The sequence below is a fragment of the Canis aureus genome, chromosome 8 (genome assembly GCF_053574225.1).
Source record: "Canis aureus isolate CA01 chromosome 8, VMU_Caureus_v.1.0, whole genome shotgun sequence".
Taxonomy (NCBI): Eukaryota; Metazoa; Chordata; class Mammalia; order Carnivora; family Canidae; genus Canis; species Canis aureus.
The window spans coordinates 66,913,787-66,924,659 of record NC_135618.1 but is presented as its reverse complement, the minus strand read 5'-3'; the positions used below and the strand labels follow the sequence as shown (position 1 = coordinate 66,924,659).

Below are 10,873 nucleotides of genomic sequence, written 5' to 3'. Positions count from 1 at the left end.
AGCCTGAATCTACCTAACGGAAGCATAAAAGTAGAGGCCAACAGGAGTCATTCTGTCTCTCTTCCTCCTCATGGTGTCCAGGCCCAAAGTACCCTGTGCTCACCCCCTGCTGAAGTGACCAGAAACTACTACAGGAACTGGGTGCCCAGATCACTTTCCTCACAGAACTTTCCTTGGTGAAGTCCACACCCCTCACTGGCAGGGCCTTGGAGAGATGAGCTGTTCTCCACCCCATTAGTCTCCAGCTCGAGGACCTTAGGAAAGATGCTCAGGTGCCACAGTGGCCACCACTGTCCCCTTAGACGCCACGCATGGCCCCTTCACTGGGCTGTGTCCCCTGTGCGAGCTGCCCCTAAACCCCTTTCAGATTTAAGAACTTATGAATACAAATGAGTAACACCTGCCTGGAGCTGCCTATCGTTCCATTCACATCCTGATTTTCTGGGTCACCAATTTTTTTAATTAAACTTTTAATTTTGGGATAATTGGAGATTCACATGCAGTTGTAAGAAATAATATGAAGAGATCCCATATCCCCTTTATTCTGTTCTCCCCTCCTCCCTGCCTTATGGTAATATCTTGCAAAACTGTAGTACAGCACTGAGTCACCAACTTTTAAAAATGTAACATTGCATGCCTATTTCCTAGAATAAGGTAGGAAGGATATTTTCACCAGATTGAGACTTTAAAAGATTTTATTTATTTATTCATGAGAGACACAGAGAGAGAGGCAGAGACATAGGCAGAGGGGGCTCCCTGCAGGGAGCCCAGTGCAGGACTCAATTCCTGGACCCCAGGATCATGACCTGATGCTCAACCACTGAACCACCCAGGCATCCCCAGATTGAGACTCTTGACCCAAACCCTCCCAACGCAAAGCCTGCTTGACTTGACCACCCGATATTTCCCATTTTGATAAGGGGCATTCCCTACCCCAGAGCAAATTCAGATTTTTCTCTCTCTCTTCCTTGCATTCCCCCATGCAAATCCAAACTAGCAACCAGTCCTGCACGTCTAGGCCAAAAAGTCCTGAATCCACACACTCGTCCCTCTTTCTACCACAGTGACCCTGCCATTAGCCACTGTCAGTGCTCTTCAGCAGAACCAGCTCCAGGGCACCTGGGTAGCTCAGTGGTTGAGTGTCTGCCTTTGGCTCAGGTGGTGATCCCAGGGTTCTGGGATTGAGTCCTGCATCAGGCTCCCCGCAGGGAGCCTGCTTCTCTCTTTTTCTGCCTATGTTTCTGCCTCTCTCTGTGTGTGTCTCTCATGAAGAAATAAATAAAATCTTTAAAAAAAGAAAAGAAAAGAACCAGCTACAGACTTTACAAGGGCCAGGAAAAATTAACACACAGAGACCCTTGTTGGAATATGATTATAAATTCCAATATGGCAGCAGCACAGCAATAAACCAGGTACAGGGCCCTGTGGATCGCCCACTGCCACAAAGGTCCCCGCCCCCCGCCGCCCTTCAAACTGTGACCACCAGGAGCACTCTGTGAATGAAACAAAATTAGGTTTGCTGATTTGCTGCAACAAGGGTGAGCACACACCACTGGGAACCCTAGGGCATATCATTTAAGACCTGCCAGAGGATTGAGGCTTCTGTTGTGTGATGTGGCGGTGCAGCCTCAAGTTCAAGGAAGCAAGGTTTGCTCTGGAATGGCTGCTATCAGAATCAGGGGTAATGCTGTGATGGAGCATCTTAATAACTCCTACCTGGAAGGTGACAAGGATGGAGCAAAGCTATAGCTGATGGTGATTAAAAAAAAAAAAAAAAAAAAAGGATGGAACGTCTGAGTGGCTCAGTTGGTTAAGTGTCTTCCTTTGGCTCAGGTCATGATCTCAGAGTCCTGGGATCAAGCCCCTCATCGGGTTCCCTGTTCAGCAAGGAGTCTGCTTCTCCCTCTCCCCCTGCCCCTCTGCCCCTTCTTGTGCTCTCTCTCTCAAATAAATAAATAAAATCTTTAAGGGAAAAAAAAAAAAAAAGGAGTCACATTAGCCAGGATGGAGAATGTCTGGTTAATTTTGTGGTTTGGACCATGGCCACTCTCAGTCTGTGTTCAGACATGATTTCAGAGGGGTCTTGTGGCTCTCTTGATCCCTTGTGGACACCGTGCCTTTGTCTGACGGTGATCCGTGACAATGTTCATGTCCAAGAAGAGAACACCTTTTCTCTTTCTCCCCACCATCTCTGGCACCCCTACCTGCCACAGCCCCCCTAACTTGCCTTTGATCCAATCTCCACACCGCAGCCTGCGTGATGCCACTAAATCACGAGCCATTTCTGAAACTATGAGTAGCATCTGTAGCGCATTGACTTGCAGCCCCCCTAAAAAAGCTATGTCCAAGTCCTAACCCATGGTGCCTATGAATGCGACCTCACCAGAAGCAGGGTCTTTGCAGATATAATTAAGTGAAGGATCTCAGGATGCTGTCTATCGCATTTAGGGTGGGCCCTACTTCCAATGGCTGGTGTCCTTGGAGGAAGAGATGATGACACAGAGACACGCACACAGAGAGGACCGTGTGAGGGCAGAGACAGTGACTAAGAAAAGCCAGGGTAGAGCTGGGGCCACCAGAAGCTGGAAGAGGCAAGGCAGGGTGCTGCTCTAGAGGCTTCCTTCAGAGGGACTGTGGCTCTGCAGACACCTTGATTTCAGACTTGTGGGCTCCAGGCCTCTGAGAGAACACATTTCTGTTTTAAGTCCCCAAGTTTGTGGTTCTTCATTGCTGCAGCCCTGAGAGATGAGTGCAGTCTGTTACTGCAGGTAGAGAAGAATCCATTTCTTCCTGGGGCCTGCTGGGCCCCCACGGGACCTGGGCCTGCTTCTCTCCATCTTCATCCACACACAGCTCCTCCCATCCCCCCTTCAGCCACACCTGTCTTCCTTTTCCTCCCACACACCAGCCCTTTGCACATGCTATTCCCGCTGCCTGGATTCCACTCCTTTGCTCTTTCCTTGGCTGCTCCTTGTCATTTTTCAGGTCTCCATGTAGACACCCCTCCTCTGGAAGACCTTCCTTCAGGTCCCCACCCACCCCCTCACTCCCCTACACCTACTGCTTACCCTCTGTCCTGTTGCTGGTTTAATTTTCCTTGTGACACTGCAATTATATCATTTCTTTGTTCACATGTTTATAATTTGTCTCCACGCTCCATGTGAAGGCTCCATGGGCTCTGGAGCATCCCTGCATGCCCAGCACCTAGAACGGCTTATTTTTATTGAACAAACCTTGTGTGTTTTTTTTTTAAAGACTTTATTTATTTATTCATGAGAGACAGAGAGAGAGAGAGAGGCAGAGATACAGGCAGAGGGAGAAGCAGGCTCCCTGTGGGGAGCCCGATGTGGGACTCAATCCCAGGATCCCGAGACCACTGCCTGAGCCAAAGCCAGGCGCTCAACCACTGAGCCACCCGGGCGCCCCGAACAAACCTTGTTCACTGTAGGCCAGGCACTCTGCCCGAGGCTTTACAGATACTACCTCATTTAACCTTCATGAATAAGATATTTTACAGATGAGGGGCATCTGGGTGGCTCAGTGGTTGAGCATCTGCCTTTGGCTCAGGATGTGATCCCAGGGGTCCTGGGATCAAGTCTGGCTTCACGCTCCCTGCAGGAAGCCTGCTTCTCCCTCTGCCTGTGTCTCTGCCTCTCTTTGTGTGTCTCTCATGAATAAATAAATACAATCTTTACAAAAAAAAAAAAAAAGATAGTTTACAGATGAGCAAACCAAGGCACAGAGAGGTTAACTCATTGTCCAAAGTCACACAGCTTATATGTGGTAGAGGCAGGATTGGGACCCAGTCTATCCCAGCGTTGTGGGCTTAAATACTCTGCTTGACACACAGAAGACTTCAGTGAATGTCTACTGTATGAATAAATTTCCCTTCAAGACTGGGCACTAAATGGGGCACCTGGGTGGCTCAGTTAAGCATCTGCCTTCAGCTCAGGTGATGATCTCGGGGTCCTGGGATAGAGCCCTATGGGGCTCCCTGCTAAGCGAGCAGTCTGCTTCTCCCTCTCCCTCTACCCCTCCCTCTGTTCTTGCATGCAAGCGTATCTGCTCACTCGCCGTCTCTCAAATAAATAATAATTTTTAAAAATCTTAAAAAAACAACAAAAAAAGACTGGGCATGAGCCCTTTGCAGGAACCTATCAGGTGGGAAGGAGAAGGACCCACGAAAGTCTCCTATACCTGTGCTCACCCACTGGGCCACCCCACTGTTCCCTCCAAGGCTCAGGAGACAAGGAAGGAAGAAAAGAGCACCGTGGTGGAGGGTTCTCGCACAGCCTCCCGCCGAGCAAGCCCGCCAGGTCCCAGAGCAGGCCGGCACCGGCACCCACGGGGTTTCTGCGGCCTGGGCCAGTTGGGGGGTGGGGGGGACTGCTAGGGGGAGGGAGGAGGGGACTCCTTCTCTGTGTTCTGGCACTTTCTAGCATGTTTCATATAATATTAGCATTTGTTGCATTGGTAAACAATCCCAGGAAGCAACAACAAAGTGGGTAGATGGAGAAATAAATTTTTTAAAAAGGAGAGAGAGAGCTGTAAGAGGGAAGCATAACCAGAAACGGGTATGGGAGCTTTGCCTGGGAAGGAATTTTAGGCGGGTAAGGTTGGAGCCGAGGAGGCCGGAGAAAAGAAAAGAAAGCTTTCACAGCAAGGAAGGGAAACTGCCCCCCAGGGCCGGCGCCTCCCAGGCCCTCAGCAGTGCTTCGCCCAGCCCAGAGCTCGGGCAGGCAGCGCTGGTTTATGCCCCCCGAAGGCCGCGGTGATCTTTTATTTTCAGGTAAGGGAGAGAGAGAGAGAGAGAGAGAGAGAGGAATGGCTCTGGTTCCTCTGGCAACCTCCCTCCCTCGGTGATTCCCTCGGCCCCTAGCAAGCCGTAAACACAGTCCGTAGCTACAGCCAGGTTTGTCGTCAGGTGTCCGGAGCTTGCCTCCTGCTGGGGGCTGGGCAGGTGGAAGGGAGCTGGGGGGCCCGCCTGCCCCGCCCGGCGCCCCGGGCTCCCTCGGCCAGCAGGACGCACTGCCCACTGCCGGCGGCAGGGCTCCCCCCGGCCTGGCCCACAGGGAAACTTAGTGGAGAAGCCTCTCCCAGCTTGTTCTAGGTGTGAAAGGAGGTATTTCCCTCCTAATTTCACGTAATTAGCACCCTCCACCCTCTGAGCAATCAGCATCCAGGAAAGAGAGTTCTGATTCGGGAAACTTCCCTGGAGTCACAATTCGAGTTCTCTCCATCTCTTTTACAGTTGTATCTGTCCTGTACCTCACACTCAACTATTCATAAAGCAGTTCCACAAACACGATCTCGCCTGACTTGCGCTTCAGTGTTCTAGGGCAAAACTCACTCGCAAAGCTTTCCTGATGGACCCCCCCTCCCCGCCAGCTCTTCTAGGAGGGAGGTGTGAGGGGTACGGGTCAGATTCCAGGCCTGTCTGGGCCCATGTGTGGGTCACTGGCATTGGAGGGATCACACGTTTCTGGTGCTCGCCTCTCTCCTTTGACCTCAGATCCTGAAGAATTGGGGAGTGGAGCCAGGCCTGGCCAGCATGCCCTGATGCCCATGCCAGCCGACCACCCCCTCTCTGCTCCTCTCTCAGGAGGCAGCCAGGCCCCCAGCCAGGTGGGTCTCAGGCATTGGGGGTTGATTTGCTCTCTTCTGCTCTCTCTACCTCTTTGGCTGCATCCCCATGTGCTCATGGATATGGATAGACAACTGACCTTTTGCTCCAAATTCCTAGGCCTTAGAAAACAGGGAACTTTGTAGGGTCCAGCCCAGATCACAAAGTTTTGACACTGGGATTTAGAACCCAAGTCAAGAGACATTTTCTTATTCAGGGACCATGACAGGGAGCGAGTGGTTGACAAGGCTAGATGAGGGCATCGCTGCATTTCCAGATGAGTCAACAGACCCCACAACACAGGCTGCGTGGCTGGGAAACTGCGAAGAGGGGAGGCGAGCCCCCAGTGTCTCAATCTGGGTTCGCCCAAAGCAGAACCTGGGACAAGGATCCAGTGCCGGTATTTCTACAGGAACAGATTCTTGGAGAGAGGAAGGAGAAGCTAATCACCACTGATTATGCCGGTCACCCATGAAGGCCGCCAGCGCTCAATCCTTCCAAGACACCTGAGCAGCCCTGGACACTACCCCTCACATTCATCTCTCTGAGACCAGGGACCAGGGCATCCAGGCACTGGCTCCAGTCTCCCCCTGGGTGAAGGCTGTCCCTGGGGGCATCGCCTTCACGTGGCAGGGCTGCCCCCACACCTGGGCTGAGCTAATCTGTCAGGTGGCAGATGATGTCAGAGGTGGATGAAGGGATGGAGGGGGAAGGGACAGACACCAGGACGTGGGTCCTGATCCCATCATTTCTCCATAGTGCTGGTTTTCTGCATGAGAGAGGCCAAGTACAAGGTAAAGACCAGAAGTCACCCCCACACACTTACCATTAATATATACACTTTGGGACCTCATATTTCATGTATGTGCCTGGATTAACTCATCAAAATTTTATCAAAGGGACAAAGGAGGAGGAAGAGGAGAGAGAAAAGGAGAATTAGCACTGTTACTGCTGTTTTACAGGTAAGGAACCTGGGACGCAGAGGCGCTCAGTGATGTTTTCCTGGGCTGCACAGCTAGTGAACATCTCCATACTAGTTCATACTAAGCCCATCTGATTCCCAAAGGCCACATCTTGAAAACACAGTGAGTTTCTTCTTTTTAATTCCTTTAAAATGTAAGAATCTGCTGTCACAAGCACATTTGATCTTTTAAAGCGAGACCTGGGAAGAAGCTAGGGGGAACATTGTCCATGCTCAAAGTATGTAATTAAAAAAAGATTTGTTTATAGAAATTGCATAGTGCTGACCGTGGGTTCATGTGATTTAGGAGTCTGTAGGTATAAAGCAAATGGGCTTGGATGCCTGACACTGATGCCTGTACTTTTCCTTTGTAAAGCAGGATGGAGATTTCTCATTTTTGCTCCTAACTGATTTCAGGGGAACACTAGCTGCTGTAACAAACTGGTTTAGGGCTCCAAAAACCGATTCCCTTTGGCAGTTTATGTCTCGTTCATGCAGAGTCCTGAACGGGGGTCTGGAGCCATGGAGGGTGCTCTTCTACATGGTGATTCAGTGGCACAGGTGCCTTCCATTTGCAGCTCCTCCAAGGTCACTATTCTCATCTGCACCAACCCAACCAGACCCAACGCACATCTGGCTCTGATTGGGGCGACCATAGAACATACCTCCCAAGTCAAGACACTTTCAAGAGTGAAAGGGGGTGTTATTAAGAATTAGGTCAAGGGGTGCCTGGGTGGCTCTGTCAGTTGAGCATCCAACTCTCAATTTTGACTCAGGTCATGATCTCAGGGTCGTGAGATCAAGCACCACATTAGGCTCCATGCTCAGCATGGAGTCTGCTTCAGATTCTCTCTCTCTGGCCCCTCCCCCTGCTCTCATTCTCTGTCTCTCTCTCTCAAAATAAATTAAATCTTTTTTTTTAAGATTTTATTTATTTATTCATGAGAGACACAGAGAGAGAGAGAGGCAGAGACACAAGAGGGAGAAGCAGGCTCCATGCAGGGAGCCCGATGTGGGACTCGATCCCGGGTCTCCAGGATCATGCCCTGGGCTGAAGGCGGCGCTAAACCACTGAGCCACTGGGGCTGCCCTAAATTAAATCTTTTAAAAAATTAATTAGGCCAAGACAATAGGTGTCACTGAGTCTGTGCAAACTGGGCCAGATGGTCTCCCTACTTCTTAATCACCTTGATCAGGAAATGACCCATCTCACTCCCCTTGGCATGGTATTATGGTTATCTATTTTTGTGTGATAAGCCACACCAAAACAGTGGCTCAAGATAACAGATCTCTTTTTGCATGAAAATGCAGGGTAATCTGGGATCAACGAGATGGTTCTGCTAAGCTGGTGCAGTGGCGGGGTGCAGTGGCAGGTAGGGTACAGTGGCAGGCAGAGTAGGGGACTTTGTCGTGGAGATGGTTTCCTCACACATGTCTGATGCAGGGCTGGGAAAAGTCAAAAGGGCCTCGTGCGCCTTTATCTCCAAGTGGTCTCTCCAGCATGACAGCTGCCGGACAGCCCACTCATGCAAGGCAGCTTGGGGCTCCCAAAAACACATGTCACGAGAGAGCACCGGGCAGGAGCCATGTCACCTTCCATGTCCCAGCCTTGTAAGTTGCAGAGCATTACATCTACTTACCCTGAGGGATGAGGCTGTGTCACAAAGACATTCTCCTAGCTCCAGGAGAAGGACATAGATTATTCCACTTCTTGATAGAAGAGCTGCAAGAACAGAGGAACCCATAAATAGTGTTGACATTATTTGGGGGGAAAAACAACCTGCCACTCCTGGGCCCCCCCAAAATATAAGAAGTGGGGTGCTTCTGGGAAATGGAGACCGGCTGGGCAGCCCCTACCCACCTGTCTCAGTCTGTTCGAGCCACTATAACAGAAATAGCACCGGGTGGCTTATAAACAATAGAAACATTTCTCACAGTTCTGGAGGCTGGGCAGTCCAAGATCAAGGTGCCAGCAGATTCAGCACGTGCTGAGGGCCTGCTTTCTGGTTCACAGACGCCACTGTGCCTTCTTGCTGTGTCCTCAGGTCGCTGGAGGAGTGAGGGAGCTCTTTGGGGTCTTTTCTCTAAGGGCACTAATCCTGTTCTTGGGGACTCCACCCCCATGACTTAATCACCTCCCAAAGGCCTTACCTCCTCATACCATTGTCTCAGGGGTTAGGATTCAACATATGGGTTTGGGTGGGGGAGTAGGGACACAGACATTCTGTGTGCAGCACCAGTCCTACTCTGAAGTCTAGAAGGGAGCAGGATTGCATCACATGCTTGGCCATCTTTCCCAAGGCAGCCCAGAGAGGATGACCAGGTCCTGCCATGATACCTGTGAAAGTGGGCCTCACAGGTGGGAAGGAGTGGGGCTGGGGGAGCTCACCTCCAGCCTCAGAAGCACATCCTTCCATGGGGGCCAGACGAGGCAAGCGCCTGGCCTCCTACAGGATAAAGAACCCAAAAAATGTGGGTGACAGCTTGGCCTAGGCTGAGTATTCTCCATCAGGCAACACAAGGCTAGCAGTTCACAGTTAGCCCGTGAGAAAGATTTTTTTTTTTTTTTGAAAAACAATGAAACTGTTGGTGGCTTGAAGTTATTATTAAACGAACCGCTTTGTAAATGAATCATGGGAACATGTTAAGATTTCAGTTTAAAGAAAACCAGCCATTCTGCTTTCCAATTCTATTGGGATCCCATGGAATCCTGGCAAAGCTTGAGGTGTGCTTTTTAGTGCAAAGATGTGCTAGACCATAAGTTGAGGGGAACAGTTCCTAGAAGGAACTTCTAGAAGGTTCTAAAAAGACCCACTAAATGCACATCCAGGAGACCTCCTCTGCAGCCATTGAGGGCTTTTTATCCAGCCTCTGCACATGGAAGTCACCTACCATCTATGTCTGCTCCTTTTTAAAGCCTCAGTCACATCTTGGCTCACTTAGCAGACACAGTTTCACGATGGCTCACTTTATCTGTCAACCTGACTGGATCACAGGTGAGATTATATATATGAGATTAAAATATATATATACACGAATAGGCTATTGGGTCTGTTTCTCTGGAGAACCTAATATTAGAGACTCCTTTTTGTGCCTAAAAAATTCCTCCCGTACAAGAGATCTTTTTTCTTCTTCCCCCCGTCAACATGCCATCAGTATTCTGTAAATATTACAAGGTGGGAAGCAATTAATTCACTGGCAAGAAACGAGGAATTTGTACTTGGAAATCAGACTTTTTGCCCTCTTTTTAACTGGAAGTTTCTACGGAGGGAAATCACTTGCGCTTTATCACTTGCGCTTTGTTTGTATAAAAATGACAGTAATTTCCCTGGTTTCTGATTCACTCCGTGGAAAGGTCTGACACATGTCCCACAGCTCTGGAAATGAAAGTTCTCTCACCAACAAACCCAAATCTGTCCTGTTTTACCTGCATTCTAATGAGAATGTCCAGTCCTGGTGGATTGCTACATAAAAGTAGACAAAACCTCAACTTCCCTCGCAGGCCCACGGAGGACAGTTTTCTTGTTAAGCATTTTCCTCAGGTCTGGCTTAAATGAGAGTGACTGTGCCCCGAACCAGAGAGGTCCCCAGCTTCCGTCAGGTGGAGCCTTCCCCTCGATCCTCCACACCTTGGGGCTCCTCACCCTCCTGCCACCTCCGGCAGGTCACGGGCAGTGGAAGACGGACCCACCTGACTCTGTACATTTCTTCCCAGCTCCTAACCACGCTGGTGGCTTGGAATCAGACACACTGTACCCAGAAATCCCACTGGTGTAAGGCCAATGGACTGCAGACAAGAGGAATCAGGGCATCCCCAGACCCTGACAGTTCCAACTCACTGTCTCTGGGACTCCAGGAAACCAACCTTCGTGGCCCATGTCATAGGCAGAGAGGCCAATAATACCCTTCTGCTTGAAGTGTCTCTGCCCCCACTGTGCCACAAGCATGGCTCCCCAAGACATGGCCCAGCTGGACCCCAGGGACGCGAGGGCCGGGCCTGGGGCTCTGTGGGAGTGTGGTCCCCAGCGTGCTGGAGGCTTTTTTTTTTTTCTCACTGGTTGGGACCTCGGGTACGGTCTCGGTAAGGAGTGGCCTCTCTGCTTCTACCAACAGAACTTTGTTTCGAGGGGTCACGAGACCCAGGAAAGCCCGGGCCTGGAAGCTGCACCCACAATGGGTCTTTGCAAGGGAGCACAGGAGCAGAAGGTGCAGGAATCAGACAGGGAGGGCAGGTGAGCCAGCTGAGGACCGAGGGCATCACATGCTTCAGTCCAGGGCCGTGACCCACA

General features: G+C 50.5%; 1 protein-coding gene across 3 annotated transcripts in view; it reads right to left on the bottom strand.

The window, feature by feature from the left end:
• Window positions 1-10,873, bottom strand: part of LOC144319543 (uncharacterized) — a 51,676-nt gene that overhangs the window by 18,922 nt on the left and 21,881 nt on the right. For 2 of the 3 annotated variants that reach the window (XR_013385353.1, XM_077907791.1), the window contains exon 2: window positions 8,225-8,307. Coding sequence is in view for 1 of the 3 variants with exons in the window: in XM_077907791.1 (XP_077763917.1) it covers window positions 8,225-8,307 (83 nt within the window). In the remaining 2 variants the exon portion in view is untranslated. Of the gene's footprint in view, window positions 1-8,224; window positions 8,308-8,519; window positions 8,634-10,873 lie in introns of all 3 variants that reach the window. The other variant, XR_013385354.1, reaches the window with a different exon arrangement.